The sequence below is a fragment of the Idiotropiscis lumnitzeri genome, chromosome 5, assembly GCF_059441095.1.
Source record: "Idiotropiscis lumnitzeri isolate Australia: NSW breed Sydney's pygmy pipehorse chromosome 5, RoL_Ilum_1.0, whole genome shotgun sequence".
NCBI lineage: Eukaryota > Metazoa > Chordata > Actinopteri > Syngnathiformes > Syngnathidae > Idiotropiscis > Idiotropiscis lumnitzeri.
Window position 1 is genome coordinate 26,118,352 of NC_142395.1, and position 24,474 is coordinate 26,142,825.

At 37.6% G+C, this 24,474-nt stretch overlaps 1 protein-coding gene across 1 annotated transcript; it reads left to right on the plus strand.

Annotated features, from left to right (window-relative positions):
* Positions 1-5,440: 5,440 nt before the first annotated feature.
* Positions 5,441-20,521, plus strand: LOC148337477 (calretinin-like). Its single transcript, XM_088297082.1, has 11 exons — positions 5,441-5,650; positions 13,990-14,066; positions 14,535-14,624; positions 14,716-14,796; positions 15,536-15,592; positions 15,898-15,975; positions 17,087-17,142; positions 17,223-17,262; positions 18,606-18,659; positions 19,867-19,938; positions 20,012-20,521. The coding sequence occupies exons 1-11, from the start codon at positions 5,560-5,562 to the stop codon at positions 20,126-20,128; spliced, it is 813 nt and encodes a 270-aa protein (XP_088153208.1). The 5' UTR covers positions 5,441-5,559; the 3' UTR covers positions 20,129-20,521.
* The last annotated feature ends 3,953 nt before the right edge of the window (positions 20,522-24,474 follow it).

Sequence of the window (24,474 nt, forward strand, 5' to 3'; positions counted from 1 at the left end):
GTGAGCGTGATTTACTTCTTCAGGTTTTGCCCAAAGGCCACATGCAGCACAGCCAAGTGAATCACATGGACACTTATCTGACAGTGTACAAATCAAGTTAGCCATCAGGCGCCAATGTGCGATTGATTTCATCCATTTTCACATTCACACATACCGGTAAGAATAATTTAGAATCTTCAGCGAACCGAACATGCAAGTTTTGGGAATGTGGGAGGAAGCCGGAGTACTCAGAAAAATACAGGCAAATAGAAGGAGAACAAAACTCCTCACAGAAAGGCCGAAGCTCAGATTCGAACTGGCCACCTCAAAACTGAGGCGCGAAGCGATTTCAGCCGACCGATGATTGAACAGGACATGAATCAAAAGCACAAACACAAAATTAATCAAGATTCGTGGAGCAGATGTGGAAAATAGCTCTACATATTTTCCGATTATGTTTGATGTGAGGATAAGCAGTTTGGAAAATGGATGATTTTATATTTTTTATCTTAACTTAATTTTTTTTTATTAACAACTGGTAAATTTATTTAGAGGCTGGAGCGGATTAATAGCATTTTAATTCATTGTAATTGGAAAAAAAAAAAAAGATTTGTTTCACGAGTGAATTCAGTACGTTTTTAGTCCATGGAAAGAACAGCTGCAGCAAGCCATTGTTCATCCTTTTTTTTTTTTTTTAATGTAATCCAACAGTCTACCGAGCGTTAGCAAGACTTTGATGAAATTAATTAGCGTCATTTGGTTTGACAAATCATGTTAGTCTGTGATCTGTTTAATTAGGCAGAGTCCTTAAATATGTTGTGTCAGTCTTTCAGTCATTAAAAAAAAAATCAAAAATCTAAATTTTCAAAATCGACGATGACTGGTCAAATTGTATTCTGTGTCCCCAATGTTACTTATTGTTACATCTGAACTTTGCTGCTCGTGAGAGTGAGGATTGAGAAATACGTTATTTAGAAGACATTCATTTGAACATAATGTGTTTTTGTTTTGAACACAAAAACAAGCCATATCAGATAAACATCACAAAGTGTCCCAGAAACCAAACCAGAAAATAGCCTTTGGCGACATTTGCTTCATTTTGGGCAAGTTTCAAAACAACATTTTGATTAAACGTTAACGTGTGTAAGAAAGGCGGCCCATCCTCAGAGGTTCTGCTACAGTGTAGCAAAAATGTTATTTTTAGATGGACTGACACCACAACCATTTAATAAATCATTTTAAAAATGGATGCTGCAATAGGATGGTTCATACATTATAAATAAATCCTGGTTCAAAAAATTGTTTCAATTGTCGGTTTTTTGCCCTTACATGCTAGCAAAAACTCAAAATACGAGTGCTGTATGGTGGACATGAACTCAAATCTCTTCATAATTAACAGCACATTGACTCAAAAGTGAGCAATACTGCCCCCGGTGGCCAAGGAGGAAACACCAGAAGGAGCAGCGGAAAGAATTTAAATGAAGCATTAAATCATGATATAATAACTGTTGAATTGTTTTACATTCTATTTACTGGTAATTTGTTTTTTTACAATTGTTTTTTTATTTATAAAATACAATATAATAGAGTGCTTTTTAAAAACAGTTACAAAAAAAGTTTATAATTTTTTTTGGCTGGTTGCTGAAACGAATGAATGCATTCCCATTCATTTCAACCAACACGGCCGTTCAAATTCGTATCTCAAAGCACCACTGTACTCAAATATTCTCACCCTGCTTATTTCCGTCAATCTCATTAAAATGCTTAAGCATGTTTATGTATATTCAATCGGCATTGCACAATTAGATTCTGCTTAATTCTACATAATCCCAAACCCAGTTTATTATGCGTGCATTTGAGAAAATTACCTTGCACGGCAAAGCCTCGACAACACCTGGCCACTCTTCAACATTTCATCTTTTAATTTCCGTGTTAATTATATATATTATGTCGCATGTGCTCATTTTCATTTGAATAAAGCATGAACTGGATTCACAGTCGTCAGTGACCTACACCCGGTGTCGCGACTGGCATGCAATCGCAACACAGGCTGTTTCAAATTCAAACTCTATTCATACATGTGCTCACACGTGCATACATGTGCCAGTCATGAGTTACATTTAACAAGATTACAGAATCTACACTTTTAAAACCGATTGGTTTAAAATAACCCAATATTAATTCAAAATAAAGTTCAGAATTTGACTCAGCACCTCTAGTCACTTGCCCGATATTTTTGTCACAATTCTTTCCCACTGGATGCCCTTCCTGATACAACCCATCGCTCCTGACCAAGATTTTAACCCGAATTCCAATGTTTTAAGCTAGCAGTGTTGTGCACTGATCAACCCAGCCGCCACCAACGGTTTTTAATCATCCATCCATTCTCTGAACCACTTATAGTCATGTTTACTTCAACTTCTGTCCACCTGTCTAAAGAGCTGACCAGATTCAGATTCAGCCTGCTTAAATCAAGTTTTAAACCTAATCTGCTAGGTCAGAATAATAAACCTAGTGCTTCTCAATTATTTTCAGTTACACCCCCCCCCCCCTAGCAAAAAGAAAACAATTCGCCCCCCACTCTCCGCCGTAACTATAAATAATATCATTTTCGTTGCAAAACAAACCTGCACCGTAGAGTTAATACTTGCTGCGCACAATGGGCCAAGAGAGCGCCACTGCCGACTACTGGATTGGAGGTGCAATTACACTTTATTGTAGTACGGCAGGGAAAAAAAGCATGTTCCCCAGGGTCACACTCTCCCCCTCAGCATCGCACCGTGCCCCCCCCCCCTCCCAGGGGGCCCGCCCCACTATTTGAGAAGCACTGAATTAACCCAACCTTGGGTAAATGCAAACTAATCTGCTCCAGTGAGTGCTTTTAATTGTACTGTAGACTTCTGTTGTAACTGTCGAAAAAATTCAATCTTGTCTTGTGTTGTACTACATCATCATGTGTTGTCTTGTAAGTATTGCTGAAAGATTTTAACACTACCAGGTATTAAAATGTGTAAAACAGAGTATTTTCATTCTGACTGGATAAAACGGTAATCAAAATGTAATAAGTTACATTACTTTTAGAAAAGAATTCCAACATGAGTCGTTGCGCTACTTTTACATAACTAACTTGTAGCTGTCTGGAATTTGATTTTCAAAGTAATTTTCCCGACTTTGCTGCCAGCAAATAGCAAGAGGTTAACTCCACATGCACTTGGGGAACGTGAGTGTTCATCATCACATGATCAGGACGACCATTAATGGCTGTGTCCCACATCCATCCTTGTCCTTTTCCCACATCCCGCGCCGCTCCCGGATTGATCCCGTTGCTTCGCCTACATCATTAAAATGAGAACAATCAAGCCTCAGCAAACATTCCGTAATTACTATTCATACACTTTTTATGTCGCCAGCGCCTATGAATATCGCTATTCTTTGTCCCGCAAGCACATATGCACATACAAAATCACAAACGCGCACACTGGCCTCGCCAATTATCTCTGTTTTTGTTTTCTTCATTTCTCTGATATCAGTGTGCAGCCTGGAGGGAGCAGATAAAGTGTCTTCGTCTCCTTCTTCTGCAGCTTCACCCAACCCGTTCGGAACCCCCCCCCCCCTCTTCCACCACGAGCACCCATCCTTCACACCAGCTTCCAGGGACCAAACCGCAGCGTAGTTTGTAATGAGGAAGGAGATTAGGAAAAGATAGGATATAGGGCTCACGCAGCAAACAGAACAAAGGCATGTTGGTGATTTAGGAGATATGCAAGAGCGGCCGTTTGGATTTATGCTCTGAGTGGATTCGATTGAGCGCGGAGAATGAGGCTCTCGGACCTGAGCAGGCCAGGAAGAGTGATGGAGAGTGTGAGAAGCAGGTTGAAGGAGGGTGGAAAGTAGCAGCAATATGGAGGCAGAGTGTCAGCCCAGCTGCGAGACAGCTCAAATCAAAAGTCAGCAGAGGAGAGAAGCAAGTGAAGTGGAAGACAATGTGCCTATAAATGGAACAGGGCGATGCATCAAACACATAATGGAATCTTCGAGTTTGTCCTCTTTGGGCCTCTCGGGTGGCTCAGGGTCAGTTCGGAAGGTGATTGAATGCTGTCCTTTCACAATGACGGGTGCTGAAGGAGATCATTTTTGTTGCGGCAACGATATATCAAATCATCTTTCCTCATTGAAAGGAATGGAAATGTCATTAATCTGTTCTTGCCACCCCCCCCCAAAAAAACATTTTTATTATTTTTTTTTAAAGGAAAATAGTACTCGAAAATATTTTACTTTATAAAAACAAATAGTAATCCTATGAATAATTAGAATGTGAAGATTAGCGTGCATTGTATTGTGGTTACATTTATTGTAGCTCCTTTTGGTCTGCTCCGTTTGACCTCCAGGGGGCAGTATAACACACTTATCCATTTTATTATTTTTTTAAATGAAAATAGTACTCTAAAATATTTTACTTTATAAAAACAAATAGTAATCATATGAATAATTAGAATGTGAAGATTAACGTGCATTGTACTGTGGTTACATTTATTGTAGCTCCTTTTGGTCCTGCTCCGCTTGACCACCAGAGGGCAGTATAACACACTTATGCGGACACAAACGAAATAATTTAAGTGAGCTACAGTAATATTAGTCGTTTTTTGCCCAGGTCAAAGAATATAATTCTTGTAGGCAGTATTGTCTGTCTACATGTGTTCCTGCACAGTTTGTGCTCAAATACTGCACACGTGGGCAGTCTGTCGATGACATTTTACATTGTGAGCAGCCAGACATTCCGAAGTCAAAGTTGTGCGGTTGTTCTAACATTGCGTGTGATATCCATAATATCAAACATTAATTGAGAGCGACAATACAATGATTTAACAACAGATATGTATTAATATGCAGTGAACTATTTCTATTATTTTATTATTTTTTAACAGGCCTACAGGGTGGATCTTGTTCAAAGGGGAGTAGGAAGAAGTAAAAAAAAATAAAATAAAAATCTAGTCCTACCCCTTGTTCTTTGTGTATTTTGACTTTTTCATAGCCACTTTATCGCCCTCTGTGTTTCGAGTGTTTTCTGAATGTTTTGCAATTGCGCAACACTGAGAAATAATCCGATTTTTATAAAGCTATGCTGGAACAACGCATGTAGCGAACACGTTTGTGTAATAACCTACTGTAAATGACAAACGCATGTTCTTATTTCTTTCATGTTGTTCTTATTTGATTAGGGAGAGAGCGGAGCCGTGACTCGCTTTCTCATCATGAGAAGCGAAATCGTCTCAGGCAGCTTGTGCATCATTTCTTGGTACCTCATAAGCAATGCCCAAGAGAGACCCCCGCCCCCGTTCCCCCTGCCCTGCGGCTAAAGTGGTCCCTGGTTCCCGTGGGGGGGAGCGAGAGGGAGGGGCGGGTTGCTGTCTTCACGGCCGAGGCGCCCCCTGGTGGCAAGAAGGAGAATTGCGGCCGCCGCGGGGGGGTTTAAAAGCAGCGAGTGAGGAGGAGCGGCGAGCAAAGGCGAGGATCTACACAAGCAAAAGTTGATCTTTCATCCAGCGTGCAAGTGCATCCATACGAAGGAGGGGAGACGAAATGGCAGCCCAGACTCACCAACCTCACCTGCACCTGGCCGAGCTGACCGCAGCGCAGTTCATCGACATCTGGAAACATTTTGATGCAGACGGTCAGTGACTTCTTTTCTCTGTCTTCAAAAGTTCATTAAATTAAAAGATATCGTTTGACGGGTCACTTTGTATTGACATTATTATTATTACTTTTACAATAATATTGCATTCGTGAAACGAAAGCACATTTTAATTATATTTGAGTTTTATTAGTTTGCATATGCTGATAGAAATGCATGACTGCGGGATCAGATCTTCATTTTAACAGTTTTTTTTGCTTGAAGTATGAATTGTTTTGTGTGCAATTTTAATTAAAAAATCGTTATATAACTAATCTTGAATTATGTTTTATTAAAAATATTGTTTCTTCAGTTTGATGTTCATTTTAAATGCCTAGTACAACCAAAGGTACATTTCTTTTGAATAATGACACTTTTAGTGGCACTCGACATTAAAATGAACAAGAAATTGAAACATGACAATGTCTTACTTTTTCCCATGGCTGTACATACATATTTTTAATCTATATTTAATAATACATAATTACATGTCACAAATAAGGTGTATACAATAACAGTTTTATACTACCAATTTTTATTCTATTTATTTATTTTTAGTATTTACAACATTTATTTTTAGTATTTAAAACCGCTGTGTTCTGTTTTACCCTATAAGTGCTTTATTGTCTGAATTTCCCCCTTTGGGGATCATGACTGATTATCTTATTTCATAATCTGGTTAGAATATGCATTTAAGTCTAAAGGAGCAGCAAGGAGGAGAAGCTTTTGGAATATTTATAAAGAAGCAGAGTAAGTGAGGAGGAAGTGAGAGAGAAAGAGAGAGAGAGAAAGTGCAGGGGGTGGGGGCGTATCATATAAACAGATGAAAGATGCAAAGGATTTAAATTAAAGAGGGGAAATGAGAATATGGCACTAATGTGGAACCAGGCAATGCAAACAGTGAAATTCTCCAAAAAGGATCATCCAAGTATAATAAATCTTTATTTACAAAATACATCATGACAAAACAACGTGAACTGTTTAGTGATCATGACACTAATTCTAAATTAAAAAAACAAAACAAAAATCAATGTCAATGTTAGTTTGCGTTCAAATTAAAACAGTACATCAAATATCCATGAATGTTTTGTAGAAAAATGAAAATGTGTAATCAATATAAATCTGAACAAAAAGTCAATAAGTAAATACACGATGCATGTCAAGTGAAAGTCGACAGACCAGAATAAGGCTGAACATCAGCCAACTGTCATTCCCACCCCTTTCCATTTTCACGTTTCAGCTTTAATTGAAGGATTACCTTCGCCTGTCATTCACAAAAGACCCTCTGACCTCAATTGTTAAACCAAACCGCTGCCTAATTCCGTGGGTAGTACGAAAGCTCACAGATGCAGCATTCTCTCAAAACATCCAATTGCTTGCATGTATGGATGTCATAAGGAAAGTTAATGCTGGAGGCTGTGCAAGACCTAAACCTTCCCTAATCTTCTTACACACACTTGAATCTAATGAGTCGTTTGAAAATTCAGCGATAGACTTGCGTTAAGCTGCCATTAGATCAACGATTCGAATCAAAACACGATAGACATGCAGGTGACTCGTGAAGTCCATTTTAATTCAAAGACCAAAACAGATTACAGTATTGTTTGAAGCCAGATCTAGATAAGCAAGTTTGGATATTGAACGTATCAAAATAAACAGAACCTGTCCAGATCAAGGATACTACAAAAAAAGGTAACAACTTTCCCCATGAAAGTAGTGATGGGTAAATGAAGCTTCAAATCTGCTTCATGAACCAGTTGTAATATTTTTGAACGCCAGTAGATGGCACTCTCTGTTCAACATTGGGCTGAAAGGAAAATGACTTGACATTTTTTAAACCCTTTATTTAAACCAACAGTGCCATCTCGAGGACTCAAAAATACAACAACTGGTTCATGAAGCGAATTTGAAGCTACATTTTCCCATCACTACATGAAAGTGTGTGAGCCTAATGCTAAAAGACAACGTAAATGATCATAGATTAGCAAGCATACCTTTCATTTGATATTTCAACACAAATGGGGGAGCAACACAAGCTCACAGACAATAGAATAATACTCACAGGCATATAGTCATTATCCTCTGTGAAAAACAACTCATATTACTGTCCTCTTATTAATATTCTCTTTTATGGATGTGTTATACTGCCCCCTGGTGGGCAAAACGTGCACACCGGAAGGAGAATTCTTTACATTTTGCAAATACAATCCTTAACCAGCTCCATTTGGAAAGCTTCTTGAAATGGCATTGAATACAATTGATTAAAATATTCTTTGACCGGTCGAGTGTGGCTTGCTGAAGATCAATGCAAACTAAATTCACCATAAATCAACAAGCACGCTTCATACTTGCCCCTATGCATGACAGATTCATTACAAGGGCAGTTTGTTCTCTAGAAATAATCAAGGAATGTTTGCGCTATAGTATACAATAATTGCATCAAAAGCTATTTCCTCCTTTGGAGAAGAAAAAAAAAAGTGTCCAGCTTCTTGTTGAGCTTGTGGACAGCACCATCACAGCTGTGACACAGATGCCACAGAACTGGACTGTGGATGCAAATTAGGACAAAAAGAACAAGAGTTTGCACGCTGACTCTCATAAGCCATTCTGAGACAAGTTACGTAACCAAGGGGGTGACATCTGCACCCAAGTGTGCTGTGAGCTAATGCACATTTGTATTGTAATACACGCTTCAGACTTAGGATGGGACACTCGGCATGAAACAGTAAGCCCATATGGACCGTGTATTTTCTTTTTTTTTTTTTTTCAATGTTGGTAATTAAGTCTGCATTGACACTGTGGGCCCTCTTTTTTTGGCTTTTTGCGGCAAAATTAAACTGCACTTTGCGCTAGACTTAGAAAAATATAGAAACATTTCATTCTAGAGTGAATTTACACTAAACCCCCCTCCAGAATGGCAGCTACGTCCGAGATCACCCTCGAAATAAATTAAATCCATGATATCGAAATACGCTCTTTAAATTATAGCTCGGGAAAATTCCGCCCAATCAATCGGTGTGCGCCTACTTTAGCATTTACTGCACTTATTTTTTTAAAGGTCTTTAACCACCTTTTGAAATAATACAAACATACTTCAAAATGTTTCAAATAGAATGAGAAAGAGCAATACTAATCGATCACATACAATTATTAAAATATATATAAATATATTATAATTGTGAACTTATCCCATTGAGTGTTTCCACTAAACAAATCCCATTTTTCCAAGTCAAACAAAGTTAACTTATCATTCCACAATATACATCAATAATCATGCCCAAAGACATACATTATAAAATGAACCGACAACTGTTGATTTCTGTTGGCGTAAAATGCAGGATTGTAGAGGTTTTTTTTTTCCCAATAATATTTATCTAATCCAAAATTGAGGCTGCGCTTGAAGCACTCCCTGTTTTTCACTCATGTTCTTTATTTATTTACAATGTTAAACACAACAGTGTGCTGTCATCTAGTGGCCACCAGTGGAATCACACCCAAAATAAAAAAAATGGAATTAGAACTGGACAAAAAACAAAAAAGAAAACCATAATTTTATCATTGCACCCTTACGTCATACCTTTTCAGAGCAATTAAAGTTTAATAATAATATTTAAATATTATTAATTAATTAATTATTCATATTTAAATCTTGTCTGAGATATTATTCATCTTGTGTATAAACAGTTTTATCACAACACTTCACAACACAAGTATCAAAAATTCCATTTTTACAAAGATAATGCTCAGTGTTGATGCGTTGAATTCCTCTTTGACATTGTCAATCAAAACGTGATCCTACCTCTGTAGACTTTTGGATACACTTATTATTGTTTTTCTCGCTGCACCATGAGTGCATAGAGTGAAATACATTTCATACTCCCCGTGTTTGTGTTTGTGTGTGTGTTGGGGGGGGGAATAGAGCACAAATCCAAGATGAATCCTGGCCAGGGATTTAGAGCCTGCATATTGCCTTGTAAATCACACAAATGAAAACGAAAACATTCTGATTAGTGGAAATAAAAGGCATTGTCCTTCACTTCGGCCCACCTTCCATTTGTATATGCTCAGTGAGTTTTCACATCTGATCTTCTAGTCTCACTCCACTGAATCCAGCTGCAAAGTGTGCTAATGAGGCCCTCAGGGGTCACAAGGTATAAAAACTTCCATGGTACCGTGTCCCTCCTCCCCCCGACTGTTTTGATAAGCCACTCAATTCCCATGCAAAGCCAATGCATGGTGCAATTAACAGCTGCTACATACATTTATTTCATGAGAATACTGTGACATAGTCCACTTGGAAGACACTTTATTAAGTACACCTGCACATTTTAACCCGGTTGTTCTCGAGATTTTTACACTATAACATTGTAATACAGTATGGTAGTAGGCCCAAGTGTTCATCGAAACGTAGTACCGTATTTTCCAGACTATAAGCCGCTACTTTTTTCCTAGTTTTTGAACCACGCGGCTAATTCAACAGTGTGGCTTTTCTGTGGATTTTTCTTTCACCGGTAGGGGCGCTCTAGAGTACAGAAAATCCGCTAAATAAATCTCAATTTTTTTTCTTTTGGGTCTGTTCTGTTTTTATTAGTAAAGTTCTTGCCGTATTAAAAGGAACTGTTTTAACAATCTGTTTATGTACCTTTATGGGCATTCACAGTACAAAATCGTTCTGTACATAATAACTAATTTTTCACACAAAGCTTGGGCTCTTGTACCAGTTCTCAAGAGAGGGGTTGGACTCTCTTCCACTCTGAAGTTGGCCAAAGCTCGGGTGGGCATACTTATTGCCCCCTGGCTCGGTGCCTGTACGATGAGTTCACCCCAGTGGATGAGAGGTTAAAATGTATTGCACATAAAGTGTAATAAAAATTGTACTTGAATCAATTTTTAAAAACAATCAGTTCTTAAACTTTAAAGTGTGCTACACTTAAGTTAAATACAATTTACCTGCACTTTTGCCATTTTTACTGTACTTAAAAAGTTAAAAAAAGTAAAAAAAAATAAAAATACTGTCCTGGATTGAGAAATATACACTATAGATTTGATTGTATGTTAGGTTTTCACTTATTGTATTTTGAAATATTCAGTGATTCTTTTGCATTGGACCATATAGAGAGAGCCAGTGTACCACAAATTGGTCCTCACGCCACACTTTGAAAATCACAGATTTAAACAATATCAATGCTGCTGTCTTAAATACAAGAAAACATCCAGTCTTTCCAATGATAAGAATGCTTTGTTTTGATTTACACTGTTGGTTACTTAATATTTGATGCATTTATCTGTCAACATATTCTATCTATATCTGCACCACAAAAACGTAAATACTTAACGTTGATAAATGATAACACTTTTATGGGGGAGGCTTGAAATGATTAATGGCATTCACATTCCTTTTAATTAGGAAAGATAATTAGAGATAAGTCACAATATATGACAAAAATATTTTAGCCCCAGAGAAAGTAATAATGAAGTTACAAACTTACTTTATGCTTATGTGGACTAAAAATGGTGGATTCAATCACGTCTACCAAGCCAAATATGAAACTAACAGTACTAAATGCAAATATACAAAAAAGCGAATCTTAAATACCACTAAAGGAGATTTTCAAATGTATTATTAAAAATGTGTTTAAGTCAGAAACATGACAGAAAAATAACACCGATGTGTGAGGCAAATGCATACCAATGAGAGAGAAATGATCAATTTCACCAAAATCGAAACGACTTCTCGTTAATATTTGCGTGTCTGCAGTGATTCGCGGCTGTCTGAAAGCGCAGATGGTGACACGGGCCACCTATGACATAGCGTGCCGCTGAGGCAGGGAGGTTAGGGTAAAGGGGGGTAAAGGGGAGGGGGAGAGGTGACGAGGAGAATGATCACAAAGAAATTGAAATCAGATTAAAAGATGAAGACAAGGGGGGCGTGGCTAGATATAATTACGTTACGTTCTATTCCGTGCATTATAACGAGATGCATGATCATTTTTCTTGCTTGTCACTCCCGGCCGGGCAAAGCAGAACAGTAAATGATGTATGATCCTCGGTCACGTGACTCATTCTCACAATAATGTCGAAAGGGGGACAGAACGCTCCAATAAGCATCAGTCTAACTAACTGGCCACTTTCACTCTCTTCGTCAAGAAAACACTCATTACACACTCCAACTGCTCCCAAGTGCTGGGATTCATTTCTTCCGCTACAGCAAATCCTGCCGCTGAAAATGCCACTTTGGGATCAACTATCCGATTGTGGACACGTGACAGGCTTAGGATTCGCTTTGTGTCGTCACTTTTTTTTTTACCTGAGCATTCAATAACAGAACAAAACTGTGCTACATACAATTTTTATTTATTATTTCATAACTTGACAAATGTATGAAAAGAAAATGTAAATATATATTTGCGATATTAATATGGCCTTTTTAAATCGTCCCAATAAACATGTTTTTTTAACAGCATTCACTTAATTTTTTTCAAGGTCTTTAGACACACTTTTAAAATAATTCAAATACATTAAGTACATCATTTACAGTATGAGCTAGAGCAACGGATAACGCAAAAAATAATATACGAACAATGTTAGAGTGGACTCATCCTTCTGGATTTTCAGTAAACAAATCCCTTTTTTTATTTTTTAGTTTTTCAGATCTGGCCCATCACAACTTTTTATATGGCCCGTGAAAGCAAATCTAGCTTGTCAACTTACATGAAAAATCGGCACCAAAATTGTCAGCTAATAATAATATTGCAAAAATATTTTGGTGTTACCAAACCCCAATTTTAACGTAAATTGAACAATAGTTGAACAAACTTTTTTTCGTTGAGTTCTGATTTCCAAAGTAGTTATCCATGAATGTGTTGTGTACAAGACATGACTCGCGTCGAGCGGAATCCTTAAACCCCCGAAATCATTACTTTCCAGTTTGTTCAACAATAAACATTTTATTAACACTTTATTTTATTGAGCAATAATTTACACATGTGGACTGACTAATTGTAAAAAAGAAATGATTCTACTGACATAGAGACTAAAATCTGATTAGACAAATCTAACATCCACAAACTGGAAGCAATTCAGCCCAAAAAAATTAAACAAAACAAATTAATTAATTATAAATTAATATCATTTGATGAGACAAATAGAATAGATTTTAGTTTTAGGTGAGCGCTTCTGATAATGTTTTGGCCATTCCGAACTGGACCTTCTACTACTTTTTGTCAAACAGCCGATAGAACGTGTTAATCATCTTCCCCGGTGATTTAGCACTAGTGATTTAACAGCAGACATGAATATTGATGTTTCAAAAGCCAAATTAACATAAAACACGCATGCTCTGTGATATACGGCATGGTTGTCCGCTCTGATAGACACCCATGACTCAATTAGTCACCGGGCGAGGCGTTCACTTGAAATTGACGCCTCGTTTATTTCGCGTCATGAAAAAAAAAAAAGCAGTTGGTGCCAGGTGGTGTGTACTAGCAAAGAAAGCCCGAGGTCGAGTGTAAAATAAAAAACAAAAAAACAAACAAAAAAAAGCCTTGAAAGCAGGTTAAAATGAACCAATCACAATTAATTACGCTTCAGTCTGTGCAAAGTACAATATACATATCACATTATGTTTCGCATTATCTTAATCAATATAATTCATCATAAAATATATAAAATAAAATTTAAAAAAACATACCTGATGGGTTGTTCTATACCAGAGGTGTCAAACTCAAATACACAGTAGGCCGAAAAGTAAAACTTGAACAAAGCCGCGGGTCAGCATTTAATTAAAAAAAAAAAATATATATATATATATATTTATATATATATATATATATATATATATATATATATATATATATATATAAATGCATATTTTTTTAATTGAAAATGTTCATTCTATGTGGTTTTATTAATGCAATACAATATTTAGTGTTTAAAATAACTATTATCATTTTGAATGTTACTCTTATCACACAGAATGAAAAATGGTATAGTAGTCATTTGGTATAGCATCGCGGGCCAAATATAATCACACTGCGGGCCAAATTTGGCCCGCGGGCCAGAGTTTGACACCTATGTTCGATACCGAACTCTGTTTGATTTACAAATACTCAAAGCTATTTTATGTTGGCAGCAGGGCTCACTCCTTCTCCCCGCGAATAGTTTGCATAAAATATGATCTGCAATTCTTATTTACAGTATAAATAGCCGTGCTTTGGGGACAGGAACACACAAAAGTTTGTCAGCTCAAAAGAAAACACTGCGGCACCATGAAAACTTTCAAAGAAATTAGCATAACCTGACGCTCTCAATGTTACATTTGTCCCTTTCGCATTGTGCAGGAAACGGCTACATTGAAGGGAAGGAACTGGAAAACTTCATTAGAGAGTTGGAGTTGGCGAGACGAGGAGCAGGCGTGGTAAGTGCAACCCCACCCCCCCCCGAAAAAAAGTGGCTCATTATCAAGGTTTTCAAAATAAATAGTCCAGGACTTGAGATTTTTTTTTTTTCACACAATAAAGACTCTTTATGAAGACCATTTCAGAGACTTCTCCGTTTCCCGTGGACATTTTTAGTTTGACCTGGTTAGTGGGCTGCCACAGAAAGTCAAGTCGCTTTTTTTCAATAATTCAGCAAGAGTGTGTACAAAAACTAATACACGTTCTTAAAAGAAAACTAGATGTGAACATTTTTGAACTGACAGAAAACCATTATCCGAACCACTCTGAAATACGCTTTCAAATACCAACACTGAATGATGGCTATGAACGCAAATGGCTTTACAACAAGCAGCAGTTTGGCGGACTGAACATTTTTGGTGGCTTCAAGTTAGTTTCCAGCGGTGATATGAGGGCCATTTGCCGTCCATGTTTTTACTTTATCGCAGGATCCTTCACATGCGGCGTTCAAGGAGAAGATGAGAGAGTTCATGGCCAGTTTCGACAAGAATTCTGACGGGAGAATTGAGATGACAGAGGTGAAGACCACGACGAAATATGACTGATTTCACTGATACTAAAAAGAAAAATCACCTCATCTATCTCTTACTTTCTCTTTTCACTCTTCAGCTGGCTCAGCTTCTGCCCACAGAAGAAAATTTCCTCTTGTGTTTCAGAGAGTTTGTGGGATCCAGCACTGAATTCATGTCCGTAAGTTGGTGTCAATCAAATCGGAATTGATCGACATATTTAACGAGTTTGGATCGAAATCTTGGGGTAAAGCTATTAAACATTTAACTTCATTTTGGACAAAAGTGGGAACAATGGATGGATGGATATTTTTGTTGTAGTACAACTGGTAACGTACTGGTACTGGTTTTAAACTTCTCAACCGGTGTGCCGTGAAATATTAAAATATTTTTCATAAAATATAATAAATTCTTATTTAATATCATTAATATTATTATTTAATATCCTCAAATATTCCTCCCCCCCAAAAAATAATTATTGTATTTTCTTGTACCTTATTTTTTTGAATAATTGTAGTGGTGTCAAGCAATTAAATTTTTTAAACAAATTAATTGCAAAAAATCCGTAATTATTTGCAATTAATCACATTTTTCAACTACTATTTTTTGTGAAGCTTTTAACAGGTATTTACTTCAATAATGTCTTGCAATTAATGCATGTCCGTGGCATCCCGGTGCAGTCGAAGCGTTCGAGCCTATTCTGAGACAAGCATCCATTATGGATGGCGCGCAGCCTCCAGCACAGGAAAGACATTTAGTGTGGGCGTTTTTAGCATCCATCTTGGAGCAACTCTATATTTACACAATATCTGCTGGCTGCCAAGCTTTTCTTTTACAAGTTCGTTACATTTGGAGTTTGCTTTATGATGTCATGTTCGCAGCTCGTGTCACCTCACTTCTTTTTTTTTTTCTCCCTTCAGGCTTGGCGAAGGTATGACACCGATCGTAGTGGATATATCGAGTCGAATGAACTGAAGGTCAGTGCGAAAACCTCTGCGGGTCGTTTTTTTTTGGAATCAGGACAGATTATAAGCAATTTAATTTCGGAGTTTCTTTCCACGGAATTCAACAACAAAATATTACAAATGAATCCAATCGAAACTGTGACTTCATTCATACAGAAATCATTGATCATCACCAACTCAGCTTTAGAAAATATGTTTTTCGTTCATCTTTGTGTCTTTAACTCATTCACTCCCAATGACGGATATAGACGTCATGCCAGTGTCGAGCAAATACAATCCGTGCGACAACATTGACTGACCTTGCCAACTCTCGTCAGGGCTTCCTGACAGACCTGCTCAAGAAAGCCAACACAAGCTATGACGATAAGAAGCTCAACGAGTACACGCAGACGATTGTGAGTATTATTTGTCAAACACTGTTTTCACACTTTCTGCTTGGCGAAACAAGATAACGAATTCTTCCAAACTATGCATTTGCATGCACCGTTGGATGTATTTATTGGTTTCTGTTAAGTCATATTTATCCCCGAAATAAATGACAGGCAGCTTGATAGCAAAAAAAAAAGAACCGCTGCAGAACATGCACCCTCTTTGAATGACTTCTTTACTTAAAAAAATGTGAGGATGTTTCAATTTGTTTTTGGTTTGACATTTTTCTGCTGAATTTAATTATTGCATTTAAATGTCATCTAATCTTGAATTTGTCAGTAAATAAGAAAGTCAAGGTGAATAATGTGCAGAAATAACATTTACCTCTCACACACGCACACACAATGACACGTAGACAAAAAAAAAATCACATATCCTAAATAAATAAATAAATACTTAAATATGAGTGTTTTTTGGTGAGTGAGATGTTTTTTATGTGAGATTTTTTTGGGGGGTGAGGTTGTGAGGACTTTTTTTTGGTTTGTGTGTGTTTTTTATTTTCAGGGGTGTGTGCGTATGAAATTCATTGTGTGAAAATGTTTTTTTTTTTGTTTTTGTGAGAGGTTTTTAATCTGTGCGACAGTTTTTGTGGTGAGATTATTTTTATTCATTTATTTTAATTTGAATATTTATTAATATATATTAATTTTATTTTATTTTATTTTTTAATATTTGAGAGTTTTGTTTAGTGTGCACATTTCTTTATGGTGTATGTGAAAGATTTTGAAGTTTTTTTAAGTGAGAATAACAAATTTGTTTTTTGGAGGGCGCTGGGCTTTTTCCTGAAATATTTTGTGTGAGAGCGTGTTTCGAGAGTTTTTTTTATTTATTTATTTATTTATTTATTTTTTTTTTTTTTTTAATTGTTTACATTTTCCATGTGTGTATGTGTGTGAGTTTTTTTCTGGAACTGAGAGTTTTTTTTTTAGTGTGTATGCATATGTATGTGTTCGTGAGAATTTTTTTTTCCTGTGTGAGCGGTAAATGATGGGAATGTAACATACATGTCCATGTATACATGAAGCCCCGCTGTTCTCTACGGTGCCCCTGATGAAACTTAATCCCCTTTCTCCGCAGCTAAGGATGTTTGATCTGAACGGCGATGGGAAGCTCGGTCTATCTGAGATGGCAAGGTTTGTCTCTAATTTATAAATAGTTTGTATTCCCCCTCCAAACAACAACTAATTTAAAACCTTGTTTTTTTTTTCCCCAGGCTCTTACCCGTCCAGGAGAATTTCTTGATGAAGTTTCAAGTAGGATAACGCACACATTATGAGCCTTCCAAATAAGTTTTGATATCCGAATGTGTTATGTTTTGGAGTGACTCAAGTCATGTGGGAGATGAGACCCATGGTGCATTCCAGCAATACTCGAGTCACTATACAAGAGGATTATGTGACCTTAATGTGCTGAATGGACATATGGCACATTGACACAAATACACAGTTACTTTAAATCCTCTTGTAATCATGTTTCATAATATTACATCTGCCAGGAAGTTTGTGTGTTTTCCCTTGCTTAGTTGGATGATGCAATCACGATTTTTACGCTCAGACAGTATATACGCAGGACAGCCCATTTTAAAGGCGGAATCAGGGATTATTTCGCCGTTTTATTTACATTGCGAGACATTTTAGAAAGGTAAAACTACAGTGATAAGAGAGAGGGCTGTCTACTCTATTATCGCAGTCGTCACCATGGTAACGTTTAACTGCAGTTAGGTGTCTCATCTGATCCAGACAGCTCATTTTTATGGTGTCTGAGATTGTTATTTCTTTTCCCGCAAAACGTGATAAATACTGAATTTTGGAAATCTTGTAGTGCCATGCCATGCAATGGTACTCAGACTCTGTCTATTTAGCGCTCGTAAAACATGTTCAGCCCGAGACAATCCCTTGTTTTAACAGGACGGAATTCATATTTGTGACATTTGTAGATCTGCGTATGCATTTTTTCATTCATATCATTCATCATAGCGTTTCACAGAAACCCAAGATTATAAAATATAATAAAAAGAAAATAATAAATTCTAAAAAAAAAAAAAAATAATAATAAAAAAATACAATCAGGAGTCTGAAAATAATAAATTTCAGGTACGGCGGGATAGTTGAGGGATCAAATGAAAGATAATAAATAAATAAATCATATCAACACTTTTATGTAAATTGGTGACGAGATCAGTTACCTCATCTTTCTAAATGCTTGCACGAGTAGAATCCCACTAGAAAATATCGATTCACATTCCAAACAGATACAGTATATAACCTACTGCCAGGTATAATTGGTGACCCAGACCCAATTTGGCGATGACAACGGTGAATATTCAAAATTCATAGCACAGCTATAATCTTAATCTTCCGTAAAATCCGACCGCACATATTGCATGTTCCCTTATATGCAGTCCAACTTTTGAAACCAGATCAACAATTCCTTTCTGTCAAAAGGATTAGCCAGTCTGGTCGGGATTAATTCAACACTAGTCCCAGTTATCATAATCTTGGCGGATTAATATCAAACGTGGCTGTGATGGGGCTTTTTACTGCTCTCTAGAAATGCACTACGGCTTCTAACAGTTTTCTTGCTCTTGTGTGCGCAGGGCATCAGGCTCACAGTCAAGGAGTTTGACTCTCTCTTCACATTCTATGATAAGGTGAAATACACTTGCTTGTTTGTTGTTTTTTTTTTTTGTTTGTTTTTGGTTTTTGGTGTGTCTTGGGGTTTTTACTTGCTCTATCATAAATTAATCATAAACTTGTGTACAGTATGTTTACTTTGAAAAAAAGAAGAAGAGGAGACAAACTGACTAATGTCCCGAGCACTTAAAGGGATAATTTACAGTTTTAAACCTGCTATCTTAATCTAAACATCCACCCCCATCTGTCAGTTTCGGACCAACGACGTGCACGATTCGAAAATGTGAGCGATCATAATGAAAAATGACGGCGCTAGCAGCGCTAGCAAAGCTAAGGCGGCATTAGCACTTGAGGGAAACCGACGTTAGCCACGATCGGTTCATTTCGCTGGATTATTTTTTTTGCCGGGTATTAAAATTAAAAAAGCGATAAATTTACCTGTTGAGCAGAAATTTTGCCAATTTCACATTGCGTTTCAATTCTCTCATCTGCCCGTGGCGCGATCGCTCTGCTTCTCTTTGCTAGTCTTTTGCCTAGTTGTTGGCAAATGAGGGATGGACGTTCTTGTTCAGGCGTGAGCAAACTACGGCCCGGGGGCCACATGCGGCCTGTTAAACGTTTTAATCCGGCCCGCCAAACTTGAAAAAAATTAAATGAATAAATCTTGTTAATGTTTTATTTTGTAAATACTCTGGTGAAACATAGATATTTTGTTGTAATGCTTTTTGTTCATTTTCATTCTAAATTAAATGTATCTTTTTTTTTCTCCAATGAGGTGAGGTTACTAAAACACTCCATCCACCTGCTCCTAGTCCGGCCACTCTGTCAAATTTTAGAACCCATTGTGGCCCACCATTCAAAAAGTTTGCCCACCCCTGTTTTTGTCCTTTTCCTATGGTGAAAATTTTGACATTGCTTCAGCTCCCTAAGGCCAAAGTAACATTTCAGCGCGAGGCGGCTGTGTGCACTGCTTTTTTTTTTTTAAGTTACAACCATTTTAAAAATTTATTTGAAGGTAAAGGGAGCATATTTTGAAAAACTCCTTGTTCTGGTCTATATGCAAATATTTAGCCACTGACCCTATAAATGAGACTTCAGACGTCATTATTCTGTTGTATTTGCATTTTATTCTGATGAAGAAGCCAATTGCACTTCATCCAATTATTGACTTAACATGAAATCCTGCATCATGACAACCCACCTTGTGTATTCTCTATTTCTTAGGATGGTAATGGCTACATTGATGAGCAGGAACTGGACGCTTTGCTGAAGGACCTTTCTGATAAGAACAAAATGGTAATAATTACAACAAAAATGGAATCTATAACAACGTGTGAACTATTCTGACCATAAAAGTGCATGCTGGCAGGATGTGGACGTCACAGGGCTCTCGGGGTACAAGAAGAGCATCATGGCTCTGTCAGATGGAGGGAAACTGTTTCGCACCGAGCTGGAGATCGTCCTCTGTCGGGACTCTGAGCTGTGAGACCAGCGCCCGGTCACGCCCCCCCACTGCCTCCTTCCTACCTCCTGTTGTAACCTGGTGCATGTATGACCTGCTTACACTGCTAGAGAGAAAACTAAACGTGCTCCTAAAAGCACTCGGTCAACTGCTGGCCTTTAACGTTTCATCTTATCATGACGCGACTTTGTGAAATAGCCCTAGCGATTGAAGACAGTATATTGTGTAATCAACTTTTTTTTTTCATTTTAATATGCATTTGGAGTTTTACATGAATCCATCTATATGCTCACTTCATACTTTTGTTGGTGTATTCTATTTATGTTCATCCATAACAATTCACTCTTGTTTATTTGATGAAGCTTGTCCTGTTCTATTAAATATATTACAGAGAGAATGAATAAATATAACATCAGACTCTTGCTCCAGTTATTCCTTCCACATTAAAGAAATCTCCCCCCAAACAGCAGGAGGATTATTTCACCTTGCAACAATGCAACGTGAGAGAAAATAATTTCATCCCACTGGAGTGGAGTGAAGATTACACTCCAGGCGCGGAAAGGTAACCGCAGCAGCTGGAGTGATACAACTTCTCCGTCCAATCTCCTGCTAACAGAAAGCGTGATGTAGGACTGGGAGCGCCTCCATTTTTCATGCCGAGGCTTTTGTGGCGCTTTTAGATAAAAATGAGCCGAGTTGGCAAAACACACAGGAGGAGGATTGTCTCACTCCTACTGCATGAATGCAAACAAAGTGGCCACAAATCCGGAGGAAACAACTGTCATTTCTTTATGCATGTGTGTGTGTGTGTGTGTGCGTGTGTGTGTGTGTGTGTGTGTATATACAAGCTTTTACAATGACAATGACGTAAAATGCCGTTTGTCCTGCACAACTTATTATTAAACTCAAGATCATTCATTAAAGGGTTTTCCGATTAACCGACAAACTTAAAAACAAATGCTGAGTTGTTTTCCAGACCCACTTGTTGGGTAGCTGTCGATTTATTACAGCAGATTGTGTAACTTTAACCTAAAGGTCGTATTAATTATTTTAACCAAGCAAATTGGGTTAAAAGATTTGGAGGGCGGGGGGGTCTGGATTTGTGCGGCTGAAGAGCTGAATGTGATCGCGAGTGATGGGTAAATGAAGCTTCAAATCTGCTTCATGAATCAGTTGTAGTATTTTTGGACTCCAGTAGATGGCACTCTCGGTTCAACATTTGGCTGAAAACACACTGACTTGTCATATTTTAAACCCTTTATTTAACCCAACAGTGCCATCTACAGGACTCCAAAATACAACAACTGGTTCATCAAGCAAATTTGAAGCTTCATTTTCCCATCACCAGTGTTGGTGATGGCTGGATGGCTCAGTCGGTAACAACCAACCACAAAAAATGGGTTGTGGTGACCCTCTGACAGGGGAAAGATGCTTCTTCTTCCTCTTATAAAATGTGTTAATTATTTAAATTTTTTTTCTTAGATTTTGAACCATGCAGCTAATGCAACGGTGCGGATTTTATGTGGATTTTTTTTTCACCAGTAGGGGCGCTCTAGAGTTCAGAAAATACGCTAAATAAATCTCGATTTTTTTTCCTCCTGGGTCTGTTCTGTTTTAATTAGCGTAGTTGTAGCCGTGTTAAAAGGCACTGTTTTAAGAATCTGTTTATGTACCTTTAGGTGCAGTCACAGTACAAAATCGTTCTGTACATGCAGTAAACTATTTTTTTTTTCAACATAGAAAACTGCGGCATATAGCCTGGTGCGGCTTGTATATCGTTTTTTAATTTTTTAAAATTTTATTTTAATTTTAATTTTTTTTATTTATTTTTATTTTTATTTTTGGGGCGGGGGGAAGAGTTACTGCAAGTTATATATGGGTGTGCCTTATAGACTGGAATTTTTATTTTTTTTTTTTTTCTATATTTGTCAATGGCAGCGAATGAGTTAATAATCCAGCATTGGCTCAGTCCCTTTCGGACATAGCGCTGGGTTAGCTAATCCACCCATTTTGGGTTACATTCGGCCGGGCAGTTTTAAGAGTCTAATTTAGAATTCAGCTCTGAGCAGTTGCTCTTTTCACCCGCAATTTTCTTGATTCCTCTGTCAAAAGAAGCAACCCGCTCCCTATATATTTCCGCATTATGGAACATTCTACTTGCATCAATTAATCATCAGCACTTTCATTTTGAATTAAACTCACTATCTTTGAAGCCAACCCCTTCGCACAGAATCGCAGTATGTCACATACACATACACGCTCACTCCCCAAAAAAATAAGAGGGCACAACAAATGTTTTGTGTTGTACAAATGCACACAATCACAAATACACAAGGGCGTGAGGGGGAGGGGAGCAGGGGGGGGGGGGGCGCTGGGTGACACAAGGCAGCGTAAAGTCGAAGCTGTTAACTGCTGACAACGACGAAAGAGAGTTATATCCGCTCTGATTCCTTCACACACATCAGACGCTTGCAGTGAGGGAGATGAGACGAGTGAAACAAACAGATGAGATTCCCTCGATGAAACCCCCGAGCCCACAAATTTCCATCCCCAACCCGACACACACATACTCACTGGGCCAGACAAAGAGCGCATATAATCGTTGTGAATGTATGAAATGACGCTGCTGATTCCTGAGGTGCTCTAAATCGCATGCCGTATACAAATGCAGTATGAAAATATGCAACACACAGGCAGATAGATAGATTCTTTATTAATTTAAAAGGAGAATTCACTAAAGCGCTGTAATGTCGTCACGTTGTTGTTTCGCCAAGTCGTTTTGACATTGACAAGAGCATGAATGCGCACACGAACCCCGGCTGGTTATATTTTGGGTATTTAGTTATGCTAAGGTCGTGTCAATTCTCAGGAGATAGATGGCGGCTGACAGCGGCCTGCAGGTGGGCATGGATCTTTCCCGATCAAAAAATATTCTTAACAAGAGTTTGATTTTTGTCAATCCTAATGCTCTGTTCCTGGTAAAAGATTGTTCATTTAGAAAGCATGCACTCCAATAACAACAATAAAAAAACATTGACTTTGACAAAAATTAAAAATAAAAAAAATTAAAAAAAACAAAGAACAGCAAGGTGAATATAAATATTAAAAAAATAAAATTATTATTTTACCTGGCAGCGGATGAGTTAATAGTTAGTTCCAAATGATTGCTTAAAAGAATTTACTCATCCGAAACATATTACAGATGTATGATACTTTAATACTTTTCTTTTGTGCATTTTAATGGAAAACAATTGACGATCAGTGTGATAGTTTACAAATGCGTTATTTATTGTCCAAGCTTGAATGCTGTCACTGCAGCCATGAGGAATACTTTGCATTAGGAAAAATATCCTGCGCGTAGTTTTAGGAGAAAACCTCCATTTATTATATCGTAATCCAAGTGTTGGTGCTAAAATCTATCATCTTCATCAAGAAAATTGTAAAGCAATGGCTTTTAGCAACTTGCACACTCAAGTATTAAATCAGGTTTTTAAAGAAGCCTAATTTGAGAAACACCCCCTAGCTTTAGACTGTAACACTTCTCGCTTACCAGTTTGTCCTCATTTATTTTTTGGCGTATTTTCATTTTTCTGCTTGTCAGCCCTGCTTCCCAAGATTTTTTTTTCCAAACTGTAGTCTCAATTTGTGGTTTTAGGAAAACGTTTACGGAATAAAAGTAGCTTTGATCAAAGTTTATGTTCACATTAATGTTGATTAAGCTTACACTCAACCAAGTAATACAGAACATTCTGGAGGCTTAATAGGATAGCCAGAAAATACTTCAAGTGACAGGGTATTAAAGAATAAAACTGCTGGGTGCATTGAAGGTATTTGCAGTTTTCTGGATGCGCGAAGGAGACTAAGCAGGGCAACATCTGTGTTCTCGTGTCCGCCTGAGGAGTTAAAACACCGAAGAAAACATTTGCATGATCGCTCATTGCAGACCTCAGGTGAAGACATCATCTCAGACTGGTAGCATTTAAAAACTACCTCCTCAAAACATAATGCTGTCTGGGTCATAGTTTAAACAGCAGATTTTGCTGCTTTTCCACATATTAAGGAACACTCAAAGAGGAACAAATGGAGCTCATTCCAAGATTCTCTGAAAATCAGACAACAACAAAAAATAAGTTCAAACCATTATTTACAGCATGCCATAACAACAATTTCCCCTTAATCTCATGGCTACTACTGCGAGCCCCCCACAGCTCTTGTAACAAACGGTAAAACAGCGACATCTGGTGGAAAGAAAGTGCCATGCATAGACCAAAATAATCCCCCCCAAAAATAAATAAAATAAAGCGTGTAAAATGCAGATATCTGATCAGATGTGCCTGTCAAATAACGACACGTGTATTTTATTTATTTAT

Bases quoted from the DNA above. Each gene is read 5' to 3' on its own strand.
- LOC148337477 (XM_088297082.1), top strand. From the start codon at position 5,560: ATGGCAGCCCAGACTCACCAACCTCACCTGCACCTGGCCGAGCTGACC. The intron at 14,067-14,534 runs GTAAGTGCAACC...ACTTTATCGCAG, and splicing joins CGAGACGAGGAGCAGGCGTG to GATCCTTCACATGCGGCGTT. The intron at 17,263-18,605 runs GTAGGATAACGC...TTGTGTGCGCAG, and splicing joins ATTTCTTGATGAAGTTTCAA to GGCATCAGGCTCACAGTCAA.